The following is a 17,500-nucleotide window of genomic DNA, read 5'->3' as shown; positions in this document are numbered from 1 at the left end:
CACCCATCGCAGTTACGCTACGTCCTTCCTCATGTGCGAGATCTTCTCCTTCGCCATCTCCGTCGGGAACCTTTTCTTCACCAACGCCTTCTTGGGAGGAGAGTTCTTCAGCTTCGGTCCCGCTGCCATCAGCTACCTGCTCAAGCCTGCGTCTGACCCAGACAATCCTCTGAATGAGATCTTCCCCAAGGTTTGACTACTTTCTTTTGTTAATATTGGTACGGTTGAATTAAAAGGATTTTGTTTTGATAAGGTTTGACTAGTTCCTTTTGTCAATATTGGTACGGTCGAATTAAAAGGATTTTGTGTTGATAAGGTTCGACTACTTTCTTTTTGTTAATATTGGTAGGGTCGAATTAAAAGGATTTTGTGTTAATAAGGTTTGACTAGTTCCTGTTTGTTAATATTGGTAGGGTCGAATTAAAAGGATTTTGTGTTGATAAGGTTTGACTAGTTCCTTTTTGTTAATATTGGTAGGGTTGAATTAAAAGGATTTTGTTTTGATAAGGTTTGACTAGTTCCTTTTGTCAACGTTTGTAGGATCGAAACAGAAGGCTTTTGCTTTGATGAGGTCAGTTGAAATCAGCCCGAAACATTTAAGGTAGTTGAAAGGAAAGCGTCCTTGGTCTTATTGGGAATTTTGTCGCCTATCAAATGCATCCATTATCTGTTCATTTAGTAATATTTTTGCAATGACATCACAGCTACTAATACTCACACTACCAGTGCTACTACTACTAGTATTAATATATTGTTCATTGTCATTATCCCGATCTACGTCTGCATTATTTCTTGTTTGTTCTTTCCTCTGTTACTACTTTCTCTTCATCTTGCTGTCTACCTCTATTTCATATCATTGTGTAGCTGTGAAATTTTCCCCTTGTTAAAGCTCATCGCTGAAAGGACTTACCAAGCCTTAGCCCAAAATATAACAATTCTTACTGCTGCTGTAATTCGTAGTTGTTGCCATTGTAATCGTATCTCTTATAGTTACAAGCAGAGATTTCTTATCTGGTCAGAAAGTGGATGTTAGCATATAGAAAGGGATAATTATTGGAATTACTAAATAGTTATACTATAGATACAGAACTTCAGAAGTAGGTTATAGACTTTCAATGCTTAATAGAAAGGATTGCATATATCATATCCGCCTGAAACACTTTCTTTTTTGCTTTCCCTCTTCAATCAATTCGTGTTATTATTATTACTATTACAATTATTGTTATCATGCTTTAGGTGAAGAGGCACTTTAGAAAAAGCGTGAAAGCTCATGACTGATTATATAACTATATATTACTACGAATTTTAATAACCAAGATATTCAGACTAAACATGACATTGTCTTCAAGTTTAGTAGACTAAACATGGCATTGTCTTCAAGTTTAGTAGACTAAACATGACATTGTCTTCAAGTTTAGTAGACTAAACATGGCATTGTCTTCAAGTTTAGTAGACTAAACATGACATTGTCTTCAAGTTTAGTAGACTAAACATGACATTGTCTTCAAGTTTAGTAGACTAAACATGGCATTGTCTTCAAGTTTAGTAGACTAAACATGACATTGTCTTCAAGTTTAGTAGACTAAACATGACATTGTCTTCAAGTTTAGTAGACTAAACACGGCATAGTCTCCAAGTTTGATATACTAAACATGACATTGTCTTCAAGTTTAGTAGACTAAACATGACATTGTCTTCGAGTTTAGTAGACTAAACATGACATTGTCTTCGAGTTTAGTAGACTAAACATGGCATTGTCTTCAAGTTTGATATACTAATCATAACATTGTCTTCAAGTTTGATATACTAAACATGGCATAGTCTTCAAGATTGATTTTGTTGTCTTTTCTTATTTTGATTTAAAAATTTACGCACATCTTTACAATGCTCATGTTTAGAACGACATAGAAAATAACCATGAATAATGGAAAAGAAGGTTATAAGGTGAACAGTACTGTTAAACATGATACAAACTTTCGACATACCCTCCTTGCAGGTTGCCAAATGTACGTGGTATAAATACGGAGCTTCAGGTACCATCCAAAAGCACGACTCGATGTGCGTCCTTCCTCTGAACATCGTGAATGAGAAGACTTACATCTTCCTGTGGCTGGTGTATACATTGACAGCCTGCCTCATCGGGGTTTTCCTCCTTCTACATATCATCTTGTTCCTCGTGTAAGTTTTTTTTTCGTTTTGGGCTTTGGAGGGTATCCTTGTGAGCAAGTTTTATTTTGAGAGATTTTTCACTGTTGAAGCCCTTAGGCTTATAGCATCCTGGTTTTCCGATTAGGTCAGTAGCTCAGCGAGTAATAATAATAATAATAATAATAATAATAATAATAATAATAATAATAATAGGTATTAAAATCCACAATTATATGCGTTGTATAATTTAGAAATAGCAGGAGCTATAGTAATAATAATAATAATAATAATAATAATAATAATAATAATACAACTACTATAACTACTACTACTACTAATAATAATATTAATAATTATTATCATTATTATTATTATTATTTTGTCTATACATGCTCGATTAATTGATCTATCCTTTCCTTTCAGTCCAACCCTGCGCAACACGTGGCTGGTCCTTTTGGCCAAAGACAACCAGTCCAAGATCGACCTTCAGCACATCCTACCGAAATGCAACTACGGCGACTGGTTCCTGATGCTCCACTTCAGGAAAAACATGGCCTACTTCAGGGAGTGGATCAGCAAAATCAGAGAGGGCATGAGTAAATAAAGAAGGATACGTATTTCACAAGGGCATGAGTTGATTTGCAAAAGGGCATAGATGTAAAATGGGAAATATTCTTGGAGGGATTTAAAAATATGGCCTTCTTCAGGGAGTGGATCAGCAAAAACAGAGAGGGCATGAGTAAATAAAGAAGGATACGTATTTCACAAGGACATGAGTTGATTTGCAAAAGGACATAGATGTAAAATGGGGAATATTCTTGGAGGGATTTAATGTGTAAATTTTATTTTTTATTTTTTAGCATAGCTTTGTATGAAAATTATCAAAACACGAGATTTAGTAAATAAAGAAGGATACGTATTTGACAAGGGCATCGTTAGGATGATTTGCAAAAGGGCATAGATGTAAAATGGGGTATATTTTTGGAGGGATTTAATAAGCAAAATCATTTGTTTTTTAATATGACGTTGTATTGAAATTATTAAAACATGGAATTTATTGAGAATACTGATAATTAATTAATTGATTAATTATCACACTACGATTTGCAGACTTTATTCGTAATGTTAAGAGGGACATTATTCTTCGAAAGTTTAAGTAGATAATGGAGATTGAACATTATAGAGGGAATCTATATAGTAGTTTGTAAAAGGCGTAAAGCCAAGGACAGCTCAAGGTAAATGTTTTATTATAAATAATTAAAATGAAATTTGTTATTTACTTTGAGATTCATGTGGAATTTTTGTCTTTTACAGATCAATAATAATTCTTTTTAGGTGTACTGTAGTCTACTTATATTCTAAGTTAATATTATTTTACTTGTTAATATATATTATCATTATTAATATTTTTATCATTATTGTTATTATTATTAAAAGCTAGGCTATAACCCTAGTTGTAAAAGCAAGATGCTATAAGCTAGGGCTCCATCAGGGAAAAATAGCCCAGTGAGGATAGGAAACAAGGAAATAGATAAACTAAAAGAGAATAGCCTAATGAATAATAAATATTTAAAGAACAGTAGCAATATTGAATTAGATCCTTCGCATATAAACTATAAAAACTTAAAGAATAAGAAGAGAAATAAGATAGAACAGCATGCCAGAGTGTACGCCCAAGCAAGAGAACTCTAATCCAAGACAGTGACGGCTTATGGTACAGAGGCTATAGCACTACCCAAGACCAGAGAACAATGGTTTGATTTTGGAGAGCTGCTTACCATAGCTAAAGAGTCTCTTCTACCCTTACCGAGAGAAAAGTAGCCACTGGACAATTACAGTGCAGTAGTTAACCCCTTGAGGGAAGAATTGTGTTGTCAGGTGTACGAGGTCAGAGGAGAATGTGGTAAGAATAGACCAGACTATTCAGCGTATGTGTAAGCAAAGGCAAAATGAGCCGTAACCAGAGAGAGGGATCTAATGTAGTACTGTTTGGCCAGCTTATTCATACAAATACACATAAGGATATAACATACATCTTTATTTGTTCTCAAAAATACATTGAACACTAAGTTATTTGTATTTTTCAAACTAGGCCGTAGCAAAGTAATGCTTAACATTGGTTTACAGATTTTCTTTTAAAGAAAAAGAGGGAAAATGATATATCTATGTGAAAATAGTAGGCCTACTCAGCACCATAGGATGACTCAATCTCACAAAGAGAATGTCAGAAAAAAAAAAACTATTAATTTCAAGGGACAATGACGATGGCATTTATGACGTGAGGGAACTCTAGTGTTTCTTTGCCTTCTGTGTCCCTTTCAAATCATCGTCATCTTCTAGGCCTATTGACGCAAAGGGCCTCGGTTAGATTTAGCCAGTCGTCTCTATCTTGAGCTTTTAAATGAATAATTCTCCATTCATCAGCTCCTACTTCACACTTCATAGTCCTTAGCCATGTAGGCCAGGGTCTTCCAACTCTTCTTGTCTTCCTTTCGAATACATACCAATTTCTTTATTGCTAATATCATCGTTTATAGTCTATATCGAGAAAATATCCATTGTTATAACAAGGGAGAATATGAATTCAGTATTTTCTTGCTTGTTATTTAGGGACAGTGTTTGTAGGCTACTTCAATTTCGGTGGTTTTAATTATTGCTTATTTATTTTAAATATTTATAATTTGTATCTTTTCCGTTTGGTACATGAGTACAACGATGTCGTTGTAGCCCTATATTCTCATTTTCTCTCTTTATTATACAACAAAAAACGGAATTTCACCCTAAACTAAACCAAATGACTCTCTCTCTCTCTCTCTCTCTCTCTCTCTCTCTCTCTCTCTCTCTCTCTCTCTCTCTCTCATTAGATAAATGTCCATCGAAATTTAGGGTAGTAATAGGATCTCTCTCTCTCTCTCTCATTAGATAAATGTCCATCGAAATTTAGGGTAGTAATAGTCTCTCTCTCTCTCTCTCTCTCTCTCTCTCTCTCTCTCTCTCTCTCTCTCTCTCTCTCTCAGCTACAAATTTTGAGAATTTTAGCTAAATTGCACCGACCAAAATCTCCACAGCATAAGACACGCTGTTCTTATAATGTACAACTATTTCTACGTCAGTCTATATCAGCAAATTTTCTTAGTTCGTCAGTCCATCGTCTTCTTTTCCTTCCCCTGCTTAGTTTGCAGTCTTTAGGGACCCATTCTGTTATACTTAATGTCCATATATTATCTGCCATTCTCATTATATGTCCTGCCCATGTCTATTTCTTTTTCTTACATGATATTAGAATATCCTCTACTTTAGTTTGCTCTCATATCCATGTTGCTCTTTTTTTCTTTCTCTTAGAGTTATTCCCATTATTATTCTTTCCATAGCTCTTTGAGTTGTAAATAACTTATAGTCTAAGGCTGTAGTGAGGCTACAGGTTTCTGATGCATAAGTTAATACCGGTAGGACCATCTGGTTGAAAGTTTTTCTTTTTAGAGAAATTGGAATTTTACATTTCATTATCTCGGGGAAACACGTACTGTCTGTCCTAAGTACGTATATGCATTAAAAATTTCTAGAGAATCGTCCATAACTCTTATTTGTAATCTCTTTGCATTATCATTGAACATTGTCTTAGTTTTACTCATATTCGTTTCCAGTCCTACATTTCTGCTTTTTCTATTCAAATCTTCTGTCACAATTCCTCCCATGATTCACTAAAGGGAACTAAGTCATTTGCAAATCTAAAGTTGCCAAGGTATTTCCAATTAATGTTAATTCCTACAATTTCTCAATCTAAATTCTTAAAAATTTCTAAGCAAGCTCTTGATAATCTAGGAGAGATGGAGTCTCCCTGTCTAACTCCTTTCTCAATCGCGGTTTTTTCACTATATATATATATATATATATATATATATATATATATATATATATATATACACATAAATATACATACATATATATATATATATGTATATATATACATATATATATATATATATATATATATATATATATAGCTGCCTTTGTGCATATTGTATATTAATAGGATGGAAAAAGAACTACCCTAAATCTTATTACAATTTTATTTGGGTTAACAACAAAAACGAAAACATTAAAGCTTAAGATCATCATTGGACATTTATAGATATCAATGTATCTTAGTTTTAAAATATACTTCATAAAAAAGAAAATATTAGATATTAACCCATAAAAGGATTTCAAACTCAGATACTTGAGTTAACAAGAACCTTGAACACAATTTGAACAGACACGTCTCTCTCTCTCTCTCTCTCTCTCTCTCTCTCTCTCTCTCTCTCTCTCTCTCTATATATATATATATATATATATATATATATCTATATCTATAGCTTTTATATATATATATATATATATATATATATATATATATATATATATATTCAATAAACAATTTTCTGAGAGAATCTCTCTCTCTCTCTCTCTCTCTCTCTCTCTCTCTCTCTCTCTCTCTCTCTCTCTCTCTATATATATATATATATATATATATATGTATATATATATATATATATATATATATATATATTCAATGAACAATTTTTTTGAGTAAATCTCTCTCTCTCTCTCTCTCTCTCTCTCTCTCTCTCTCTCTCTCTCTCTCTCTCTCTCTCTCTCTCTCACACACACACACACACACACAGTTTACACTATGAAGGTACTGGTACTCTATGGATGCATTCTGATTTTATTTTTCTTACACAAGAACCAGTGGTTCTAATAATATGTATTTATGCCCATTCACTCCTTTCTAATCCAATGCACATTTGTAGAAACATTCTACTAAAAATACCATAAGTGTCCTGGTCAACATGAAGTCAGCATTTAACAAAGTAACAAAACAAGCTAATAAATAATAATAAATTAGAAGATAAATTAAAATATAAGTGGGCTAATGCCGTCATCAAGTCCTATATGTACTTAATAAAAGTATGTACTTGATAAAAGAACGTAGGCCGATGTTCCTGTTCCAGTGGAAAGTGCTCGTCAAGTGTTATAAACTGGAATCCAATCTCTCTTCTGTGTTCCGAGTTCTACACACTTACAATTTAGTGTGATTAATTAATAACTTTGAGTGTGAAACATTTGTCCTAGGTACCCTCTTGCAGTTATTGTTATTAGTACAAGATGAGCTGAAGGATAGTTAACATGGGACTATCGCTTATCATGATTCGGATTTGACCTAGATACCCTCTTGCAGTTATTATTGTCATTAGTACACAAAATGAGATAAAAAATATCTAACCTGGGACTATCGCTTATTATAATCCTAAATTCTGTACCTTGTTTCCTACTGATGGATTTGTAATTAATATATAAGGAATAAAAATAGAAACTAAATTCACGGAGAAGTGATTGAAAAACTATCTTCAAGCGTTTATAAAACTATTTGTGTTATTTGTTAAATTATCCATTTATGAATGCAATTTAGATGATAAAAACAGTTTTAAGCGGAGGGCATCCGTATAATGCAGTATGAACTGTATGTTGTAACCTTCAAAAAGAACTAGAAGAATAGCCGTAAAAAAAGTGATTGCGAAAATTGTTACTGATCCATTAGACAAACAGTCATGATTGCAACAGTTAAACAGATTTAAACGAACTGTTGGTAAAACCATTTAAAAGTTATTCAACACTGAAATAACCTACCTATTTACGGGCTGCCCTAGTGCAAGAGCCCGTGTCTTGCTAAAGGCAAGACGTTCATAAATTTGAATTTGACAAAACCAGAATCAGTTATCATGACTAAATTAGTTCATTCATAAATAGTAACGTTATAACACCGAAGCTCGAGTGAACGCCATGGTGTGAGGGCAGGATCCTGGTGTGATGGTAAGGTCGAAACTCGGAAGAGAACTAGAGACGTAACAGCCAGTCCTGTTACAGTAGGATGTGAGGTCCGTATATAAAAGCTGCACTCCTTTGGTTGAGGCGGTCGCTCTGACCTGGACCCTGAAAAAAAAAGTATATTAATAAATAAGATAACCCGAGGTGAATGATTAAGTACAAGATGTTACGAAATTTACATTTGCAAAGCAATAATCCTTTCAGCCTTACCGCCGTTCGATCGACAAGAAAATGACAGATTAAAGATAACAACTTTAACCTTAACTCTATATATTCACACCATACGCCCATTTCCCCGTTTACGAGGACTACATTAAAACGGTTTAGTTTTAAGAAATTCTCCAGGGACGAGGTCACAAGCCTATGCCATTTAGCTATTCACAGCTGGGTCAGCTGAACCACGAATCTAGCAAATGTGAATACAGTGCACTACCGCTCACATCTCTCTCTCTCTCTCTCTCTCTCTCTCTCTCTCTCTCTCTCTCTATATATATATATATATATATATATATATATATATACAGTATATATATATATATATATATATATATATATATATATATATATATATATATATATATATATATATATATATATATATACGAACTGAAATTAGTAAATGTTTGAGCTTTTCCAATCGGTCATCATGGAACAAAAGTTGACGAAATGAAAGCAGAATTGTCTGCATCCATGTGATATAACAAATTTACGTTAAGCACTTAATACATTGATAATAAACTTTAGTTCATTGTTTCAAGGTAACGACATGACAGTCAAAGTGATGATAGTTCATTACTTTATGGTCTAGCATCAATACACCGCTTGCATTGTATTTGTATGTTTAGACTGTAAGGTTAATATAGTGGAATTCTTCGTTTTGCCCTTCTCATGAACGTTTTATGTATAAATGGTTTGATATATTGCCTTTTATATAAAATTAGGTTAGATACTATCTATTATTAAAAGAAAAGAAAAATTTTAGTTCGTGTAAACTTATACCTCAAAATTGTACCTGCAATCGCTAATGAAACCATCGACATTGTTGCCATATACTACACTATTTTTAACTTTAATTAAATAGCATTGCGTATGGGAGAATAATCTGCACATAACTGCTTATTGACTGGAACAGCCAGTTATAAACCAGTAGTTATTTAAATTGTCAAAGAAGAAAGAAAATACACATTATTATAAATAAAATAACACATGGCAACTCACATTGTGGTCACTCAGCTCAGACTTGGAAAATTGGCGGGATTTAGCTCCGGGGCATTACCAAGTGACAAGCGTTTACCTAAACGCTCTGAGATTACGGAGCATTTTGCAAGAAATGTCTTTACTTTGAGGTCAGTTTTCACGGTCATTGACATAAACATGTCGAAATGAGGTTTGGGAAGAGTTTTACAAGACCATTTCGATGTATTCGGCAGCGTTGGACTTTTATTTCTAGAAGTTGAGAATGAGGTTGAACTCGACGGTGGAAGAAGGTAACTTCCTTCGGGACTGTTTACTATTTTAAGTGCTGTGATAAAAGTAATTGTAGGTTGTCTTATGCGTTGAAGTCATTCCTAGTAACTTGATAGTTTTAGCAACCAAATATCCCGTAATGGAAATATATTAGTCGATATTACAAGAGGAATAACGAACTGCGGCCATTCCTCCTGAGATGTTGAAGATTGATCAAGGTAAGTAGCCAACAGCCAAACTACGTTATTAGGCTAACATCGTTGGGTTTTAGATTAAATATCTCGATTTTCCCTTTCTGTTTAGTGTAAGTAAGGATTCGTGTGTGTAAATGCGAGAATAGAAAATTTAAACGGGGAGGATCACATGACATTACAAGGTTGTATAATGCATAGGCCTAGGCCTACGCAGTGAACTTTTTTTAATGAAACCATGACAGGTCTCTTAGGCGACTTAATAATAGGCATGTAAAATAGTATACAGTTCTTACTATCACTAACAGACTGATTGAAGGTTATTTTTCCATTAGTTTATCTTTGGCCATCAAGACAGGTTTTCTTAATACTGTTCTTTCTATTTCACTTTCGGTCCACGCTCTTGTTTTCCATTTTAAATTGCATTGTGGTACTACAGAGGTTATCCTGAATGGTAGAGATTAAAATTAGTTGAAGGAATGCCGAGAGTATGTGCATTGAGGTGCACTGTAGGCACTAAACAAGTTTATAAAGCTTCCTTTCGACCTATAACTGCACTTCCTCTTTAAGCCTTGGACTACTATAGTTAGTATGCTGGCCAAGGCACCGGCTACCCGATGTGATTCTACTGCTTTTGGTCCTTTTGATTGACTAGACAGTACTACATAGTAGTTTCCCGATCTGGTTACGGCTCATAAGTTTATGACGAAAGATGAGAATGTGTAAAGGATAATTTAGATTATTCGGTGTAAGTGTAGGCAAAGGAACAATGAGCAGTCACCAGAGGGATGTAATGCAGTACTATCCGGCCAGAGAACCCAGTAACACTAGCGGTAGTATATCACAACGGGTGGCTTTATCAATATCAAGTAAGCTTATATGTTACAGGGGTATTCATTTAATTATTTTATAGTTAATTGATTATCATTGTCATGGCGTTAAATGGTCCTATTGATAATTTTGACTAAACTTTATACATTTGTCTACGAGCACATGCATATAACCGGCTGAATAAACAATTACCAGTAAGTGGATGCTTTTCATAATTGCGATGTATTTCATAGACACAAGAGAACGATTTACCATAATAAGGTATAACGGTTAAAGCAACATTTAAGGACAAATGCCAGAAGTTTTTTCACTCGAATTATTTTGAGATCGAAAAATATAAACATTGTGAAAATCAATTTGTTTTATTGATATATATATATATATATATATATATATATATATATATATATAGATATATATATATATATAGATATATATATATATATAGATATATATATATATATATAGATATATATATATATATATAGATATATATATATATATGTATATATATATATATATATATATATATATATATATATATATATATATATATATATATATGGTGCTGGTTTAGTATGTGGCCGCCTCTTTTATTCTGTTTTAGTATGTGGCCTACCTGGCTTGTTAGGTTAGGTTGGGCCACATACTAAAACAGATAGAATTTCGTAGGTCATATTCAAAAAGTAGGCCACATACTAAACCAGCACTATATATATATATATATATATATATATATATATATATATATATATATATACGTGTTTATGTGTATGTATATATATACATGTTTATGTGTATGTATATATATACATGTTTGTGTATGTATATATATACATGTTTATGTGTATGTATATATACATGTATATGTGTATGTATATATACATGTATATCTAAGTATATATGTATATGTATGTATATATGTGTATACATTTGTATATGTGTATGTATATATATACATGTTTGTGTATGTGTATGTATATATATATACATGTTTGTGTATGTATATATACATGTTTATGTGTATGTATATATACATGTATATGTGTATGTATATATACATGTATATATAAGTATATATATATATATATATGTATATGTATGTATATATGTGTATACATTTGTATATGTGTATAAATGTGTATATATATGTATATATTTGTATATATGTATAATATCTGCATAATATATATATATATATATATATATATATATATATATATATATATATATACACACACACACGATGTAATAGTTTTATCCGTATAAAAGGAAAGTGCCATGTTTAAAACTAGAGTATGTCAATCGTCTTGATAAAAGGTTGAATGGTAAATTGCATATAGAAGGGAATACTAAATAGCAGTGTACTATATATATATATATATATATATATATATATATATATATATATATATATATATATGTTTATGTGTATGTATATATACATGTATATGTGTATGTATATATACATGTATATGTGTATGTATATATACATGTATATGTGTATGTATATATGTATATATATGTATATATAAGTATATATATGTATATATGTGAGCAAATCATAAATGAAGCTACTCACTGGTCTGGTAATTGCTTGGACCTCGTATACACCGACTCCCCTGGCATTATAACTAGTAAGGTTGGTTCTCCAGTCGGGACTTCTGATCATGCCTTGATTTCATTATTAGTGAAGACTGAGCAGCCTGTCCCTGATTTATCATATTCCTGTAAAATTTATATGAAGTCCCAAGCAGACTGGAATGGGATTTTACATGATCTTTTGTGCTTGAATTGGTCACAATTATATAATAGTGTAGATCCTGTTGTCCCTTTGAATGAGAATCTAGTCAACATAATTGATAGGCGTATCCCTTCTCGTGTGCTAAGGTACCGAATGAAGGACAAACCGTGGTTCAATGATGATTGTAGACGTGCTATATCTCTTCCATCATCAGGTGTGACTTCTTGCATTAGGTGCTAAGAGATAGGTGGCAATTGGGTAGATAGACCAATGACCATGATACCGGGTAAATGCTAGGTTTAACCCGAGAGCATAAAACTAAATATGATAGTGGTGACCTCCAATCACTTTAGATATTAGATAGGAAACAGTTTATGGTTGTCAAGAAAAAGATCAACCTGTACTTTTTTTTTTTTTCAAATAAAGGGCTTTAATCGGTGTGATGGTACTAAGTAACAGCGGGGCGATGAAATGGGCTAATTTCATAGTCCTGCTGTTACTTCCCTGACTCCTCTCCCCTCCTCTCCCCGTACTGCTAGCATGACCACTGTTCTTCTTCTTCTTCTTCTTCTCCTTCTTCTTCTTCTTCTTCTTATTATTATTATTTCTACTACTACTACCACTATTACTTGCTAAGCTACCACCTTTGTTGGAAAGCAGGATGCTATAACCCCAAGGGCTCCATCAGGGAAATACAGCCCCTTTAGTTCATTTTAGAGGATGAATTCGTATTTTTATAGTTTATGTATTGGAAAATAATGCATTCATCCTGTTTGGTCCTTATTTTACTATATTAATGTGAAGCTGAAAATAACGGTCATTTGAAATGTGCATTCAACATATTAGTCATGCTAATTTACGTATTGTTATGTAACCCTGCACACCTTATTTGATATTTATGATTTTCCATAAGTTTTACGTTATGCCGTTTAAGCAACATTGTTACCGTAATAAGTTTCACATTAGCTGGACTCTTTTATGTATAAGGGATCTCGAGTTTGTTTGAAATCATAGAATAGTAATATACCGAGTTTCCTAATCGCATAGTATTCCATCGCTATTGAAAATAAAGAAAGGATATTCACTATATAATGATTTTTGTGAAAAGGTGAATAATATTCATGGACTGTATATATATCTTCTGCTGTTTAACAGTCTGCTATTTTTTGGCGAACAGTACCTAGGTTATTAGAAAATTGATAAAAAAAAAAAACACAGGATATCAAGGAATATGTTTATAACGTGTTCAGATGGCTTATTAAGCAATAGTCACAATATTATTTCCTTTATTACCGGGCTATTTTTTCCCTGTTGGAGCCCTTGGGCTTACAGCATCCTGCTTTTCCAACTAGAGTTTTAGCTTAAATAATAATAATAGTGAGGAGGAATGATAGGCTTTTAAAGTCAAAATTGAAGCGTAGGCCTACGTACCTCACCCTCGGATCGAAATTTTTCGATCTAACGATTCTAGTTTTGTTTTTATAACTGCTCACAACATTCCGGTAGGCATGTAAAACAATAAGGGGATTTATCTTTCACTAAACAATTCTGAGCTTCAGAAATATCAATGCAAATCTTAATTGGTGCTTTCTTAGTGAAAGTGGCCACACATTTTCCCATCAACTTATTTGTTTAAGCACTACACGACAAACGTAAAGTTGAATGATATCAATATCAACCGCGTAACAGAACGGTGTCCTGATTGTCAGAGCAACTTTAGTTATTGATTAGCCGTCAAGAGATGTCCCATAATTCCAATAACTGAAAACGCCATTGATTAGAGCTTAGATAACATTGCTAATGACCATGCATTTATTCTGAGATTACCAAGTTGAAGGCGTCTACAGATAAAGTGATTTTCGACGTCAGTGTCTGATGTATCAATATTAAGGGTGTGTTACTGTGCAAAGATCTCATGAAATGCGCAAATCATTATTCATTGGTGATATTTCAAGTCAGCAGGATTTATTAATACTCCCAAGAGACTAGAATGTATCATATTAGGAAATTTAGGTGCTAGCCTCTTGTGGTCTTTTATTAACTTTCAACTTAACTCTGCCACTTAGACACCATTGTAGGGGTTGCGTCCTTGTTTCAAGGGCGTGTTTTTTTTTTTAGCAAACCTCCCCACCAGGACCCATACAGTGACGCTCCCTCACGTTAGGATATAGTAGAAAGCCATTTATATATGTTATTGTAGCGGTGTCTACAGTAGGTATTACCAGTATGTACAACGCTATAGCTCTGTAGTGTTCATTCAATTCCACAGCTAAAGAATAAATGAGTTAGTCACCATATTTTTTTATCTTGAGCCACCGTAGTTTAGAGAGTTAATAATATATGGTCATTCCACTCACGCGCACACACACACACACACTGACGAGTGCGAGTGGAAGGACATGACGGAAGCCTAGTTCTGTAGTGGACTAGTAACAATATATAGCCTACACCTGAGCCGAAAAAAAGACTTCTAAATAATTGAATATTCATATTCATTCACATACAGGCATATTCAACCCTTCCACTCCCTCCTTAACTACAACCCGTTGGATAGGCAATTTGTGAGTGTGGTTTCCGATTGTACCTCTCGTGGTAACTCCACCCCTCTCCAGGGCATGACTACTCCCTCTCTTCTGGGTGGGACAATATATATATATATATATATATATATATATATATATATATATGTGTGTGTGTGTGTGTGTGTGTATTTGTGTGAATATTTCCTTTTGGATTAAATTGAAAAGAATGATTTCATTCGGTTTTAATTAACATTGTCGAAACAAAGGAAACGGAAGTCTCGTCCGATGTTTTGAGATACATACGTACGTGGACTAGTACTGTATGTGAAGACACTGCTGGGCTGAGGTTCGAGTCTCTCTCAAGCTCGATAGTTAATTGTAGTGTTTGCAGCCTCGCCATCTATGTGAGCGAAGCAAGGGTCTATAGGTCTACTTGGCGAGTCCTGAGCAGCCATTTCCTAGCTCTTCCTGGTCTTAGTTTGAATGGAGAGGGGCCTTGGGTGCTAGTTAGTCTTCTAGGGCGTTGTCACTGTCCCTTTCCTCTGCCATTCACGATCGACCTTTAAATGCGTTAACGTACTGTTAGAATCAAAAGAACGCCGACACTCTGGGGAAATCTTTCGTCAGATGTCTCTAGTGTTCCCGTGACAAAACAGGCAAGGTGTTGCTCTTCTTACTATTACTATGAAATGGGCGGAGCCCTCTCCAACCTTAGCGAATCAAAGACAGCAACGGGGAGTTTTTGCTGGTGAAAGCATTAAAATTTTACAAATCGAGTTGCCATATTTCATTCTGTTTTATCATTTGACGTTTCGAATATCCACTGCAAATACTGAATACACACGCACACGCACACACACACACACATATATATATATATATATATATATATATATATATATATATATATATATATATATATATATGTATATATAATGTCATGAATCCGCAAAATTGTATAGAAATTATTGGAGTATCGCAGCTAAAGTATTCCTTCCGTTAATAGCTACATTAGATTATTTCGACATTAGCCTTGTTCAAGTCACCGATGAAAGAAAAAGTACTTTTAGATATGGTTCGATGTAAAATAATAATACATCAAATCTTAACAATCAACTACTTTCCTAAACAAACTAGGTAATTATGAGGCCTATGTTTTTTCTTTTGAAATTGAAACAGTCCTGGCATATACATGGTTGAAAGTGTTTCAGTAATCAGTAATAGTGATGTGGTTAAGGATCAACCTGAAGGAACAGTGTTTCATGGCGACTGAGACAACTTTGATCAGCTGGTGTCTGATGTTTATAGAACTGGATCAGTTCAAAGCACAGTTGGAATTTACATGGAAGAATTTGGATTCTGTAAAGATGATGGCCTGAAATTAGTCCCTCGTATGACTGAACCCATTCCTGAGAAGATTCAAAAGTCCAGTTTAAGAGTTTCCACCATACTACAGGAGAAAACGACATGTAGAACCAACCCTCATAGAGCCCTCAAACTGTGCTGAAAATTCCAGTATGAAGATTCTGATTTTTGTTTTTAGATTATTGCTTGTCATATGCCCTTTAAGGGTCACTTTATCCCTGCTATATCGGGATCTGTGTCTAGCAGGCTACTGCCAATACTCCAAACTTTACGACAACTATGTATGAAGGTATATGTATATGCATATATGTGTATATATATAATATATATATACACATATATAATATATATACATATATATATATATATATATACATATATATATAATTACAGTATTTTTAGATTTTTTAATGGGGCGCCCTGCCCTTCCAGCGGGAAGGGGGAGCCCCGCCCTGCCAGCGGGAAGAGGGGTAGCCCCGCCCTGCCAGCGGGTAGGGGGGAGCCCCACCCTGCCAGCGGGAAGGGGGAACCCCGCCATGCCAGCAGTAGGGGGGAACCCCGCTCTGCCAGCGGGAAGGGGGAGCCCCCCTGCAAGCAGGAAGAGGTGAGACCGGTGACCCCTGCCAGCAGGAAGAGGGGAACCCCGCCATGCCAGTGGGAAGGGGGGAGCCCCGCCCTGCCAGCAAGAAGGGGGGAGCCCCGCCCTGCCAGCAGGAAGGGGGAGCCCCGCCCTGCCAGGTTGAAGGGGGAGCCCCGCCCTGCCAACAGGAAGGGGGAAGCCCCGCCCTGCCAGTGGGAAGGGGGGAGCCGCTCCCTGCCAGCGAGAAGGGGGGAGCCCCGCCCTGCCAGCGGGAAGGGGGAAGCCCCGCCCTGCCAGCGGGAAGTGTGGAGCCCCGCCCCCCCCAGCGGGAAGGGGGGATACCAGCCCCACCAGTGGGAAGGGAGGAGCCCCACCCTTCCAGTGGGAAGGGGGGAGCACCGCCCTTCCAGCGGGATGGGGGCAGCCCCGCCCTGCCAGCGGGAAGGACGGAGCGCCGCCCTCCTACCGGGAAGGGGGGAGCCCCGTCCTGCCAGCAGGAGGGGGGAGCCCCGCCCTGCCAGCGGGAAGGGGGAAGCCCCGCCCTGACAGCGGGAAGGGGGAAGCCCCGCCCTGCCAGCGGGAAGGGGGAGCCCCGCCCTGCCAGCGGGAAGGGGGAGCCCCGCCCTGCCAGCAGGAAGGGGGAAGCCCCGCCCTGCCAGTGGGAAGGGGGGAGCCGCTCCCTGCCAGCGAGAAGGAGGGAGCCCCGCCCTGCCAGCGAGAAGGGGGGAGCCCCGCCCTGCCAGCGGGAAGGGGGAGCCCCGCCCTGCCAACAGGAAGGGGGAAG

General features: G+C 35.8%; 2 protein-coding genes across 3 annotated transcripts in view; one reads left to right on the top strand and one right to left on the bottom strand.

Annotated features, from left to right (window-relative positions):
• LOC137653527 (innexin inx2-like) overlaps nucleotides 1-3,433 on the top strand; it is a 10,483-nt gene extending 7,050 nt beyond the window's left edge. For both annotated transcript variants that reach the window (XM_068386999.1, XM_068386998.1), the window contains 3 exons: nucleotides 1-190; nucleotides 1,997-2,178; nucleotides 2,572-3,433. The exon at nucleotides 1-190 is cut by the window's left edge and continues 38 nt beyond it. In XM_068386999.1, coding sequence (XP_068243100.1) covers nucleotides 1-190; nucleotides 1,997-2,178; nucleotides 2,572-2,752 — 553 coding nt within the window. In that variant the 3' untranslated portion in view covers nucleotides 2,753-3,433. The remainder of the gene's footprint in view (nucleotides 191-1,996; nucleotides 2,179-2,571) is intronic.
• A 3,861-nt stretch (nucleotides 3,434-7,294) lies between these two features.
• LOC137653171 (uncharacterized) overlaps nucleotides 7,295-17,500 on the bottom strand; it is a 152,743-nt gene continuing 142,537 nt past the window's right edge. Inside the window, exon 4 of the mRNA XM_068386549.1 lies at nucleotides 7,295-8,121. Coding sequence (XP_068242650.1) covers nucleotides 8,050-8,121 — 72 coding nt within the window. The 3' untranslated portion in view covers nucleotides 7,295-8,049. The remainder of the gene's footprint in view (nucleotides 8,122-17,500) is intronic.

Source organism: Palaemon carinicauda, chromosome 14, assembly GCF_036898095.1.
Source record: "Palaemon carinicauda isolate YSFRI2023 chromosome 14, ASM3689809v2, whole genome shotgun sequence".
Classification (NCBI taxonomy): Eukaryota; Metazoa; Arthropoda; class Malacostraca; order Decapoda; family Palaemonidae; genus Palaemon; species Palaemon carinicauda.
Note: the sequence above shows the minus strand (reverse complement) of the source record. Positions and strands in the feature narration are given on the sequence as shown.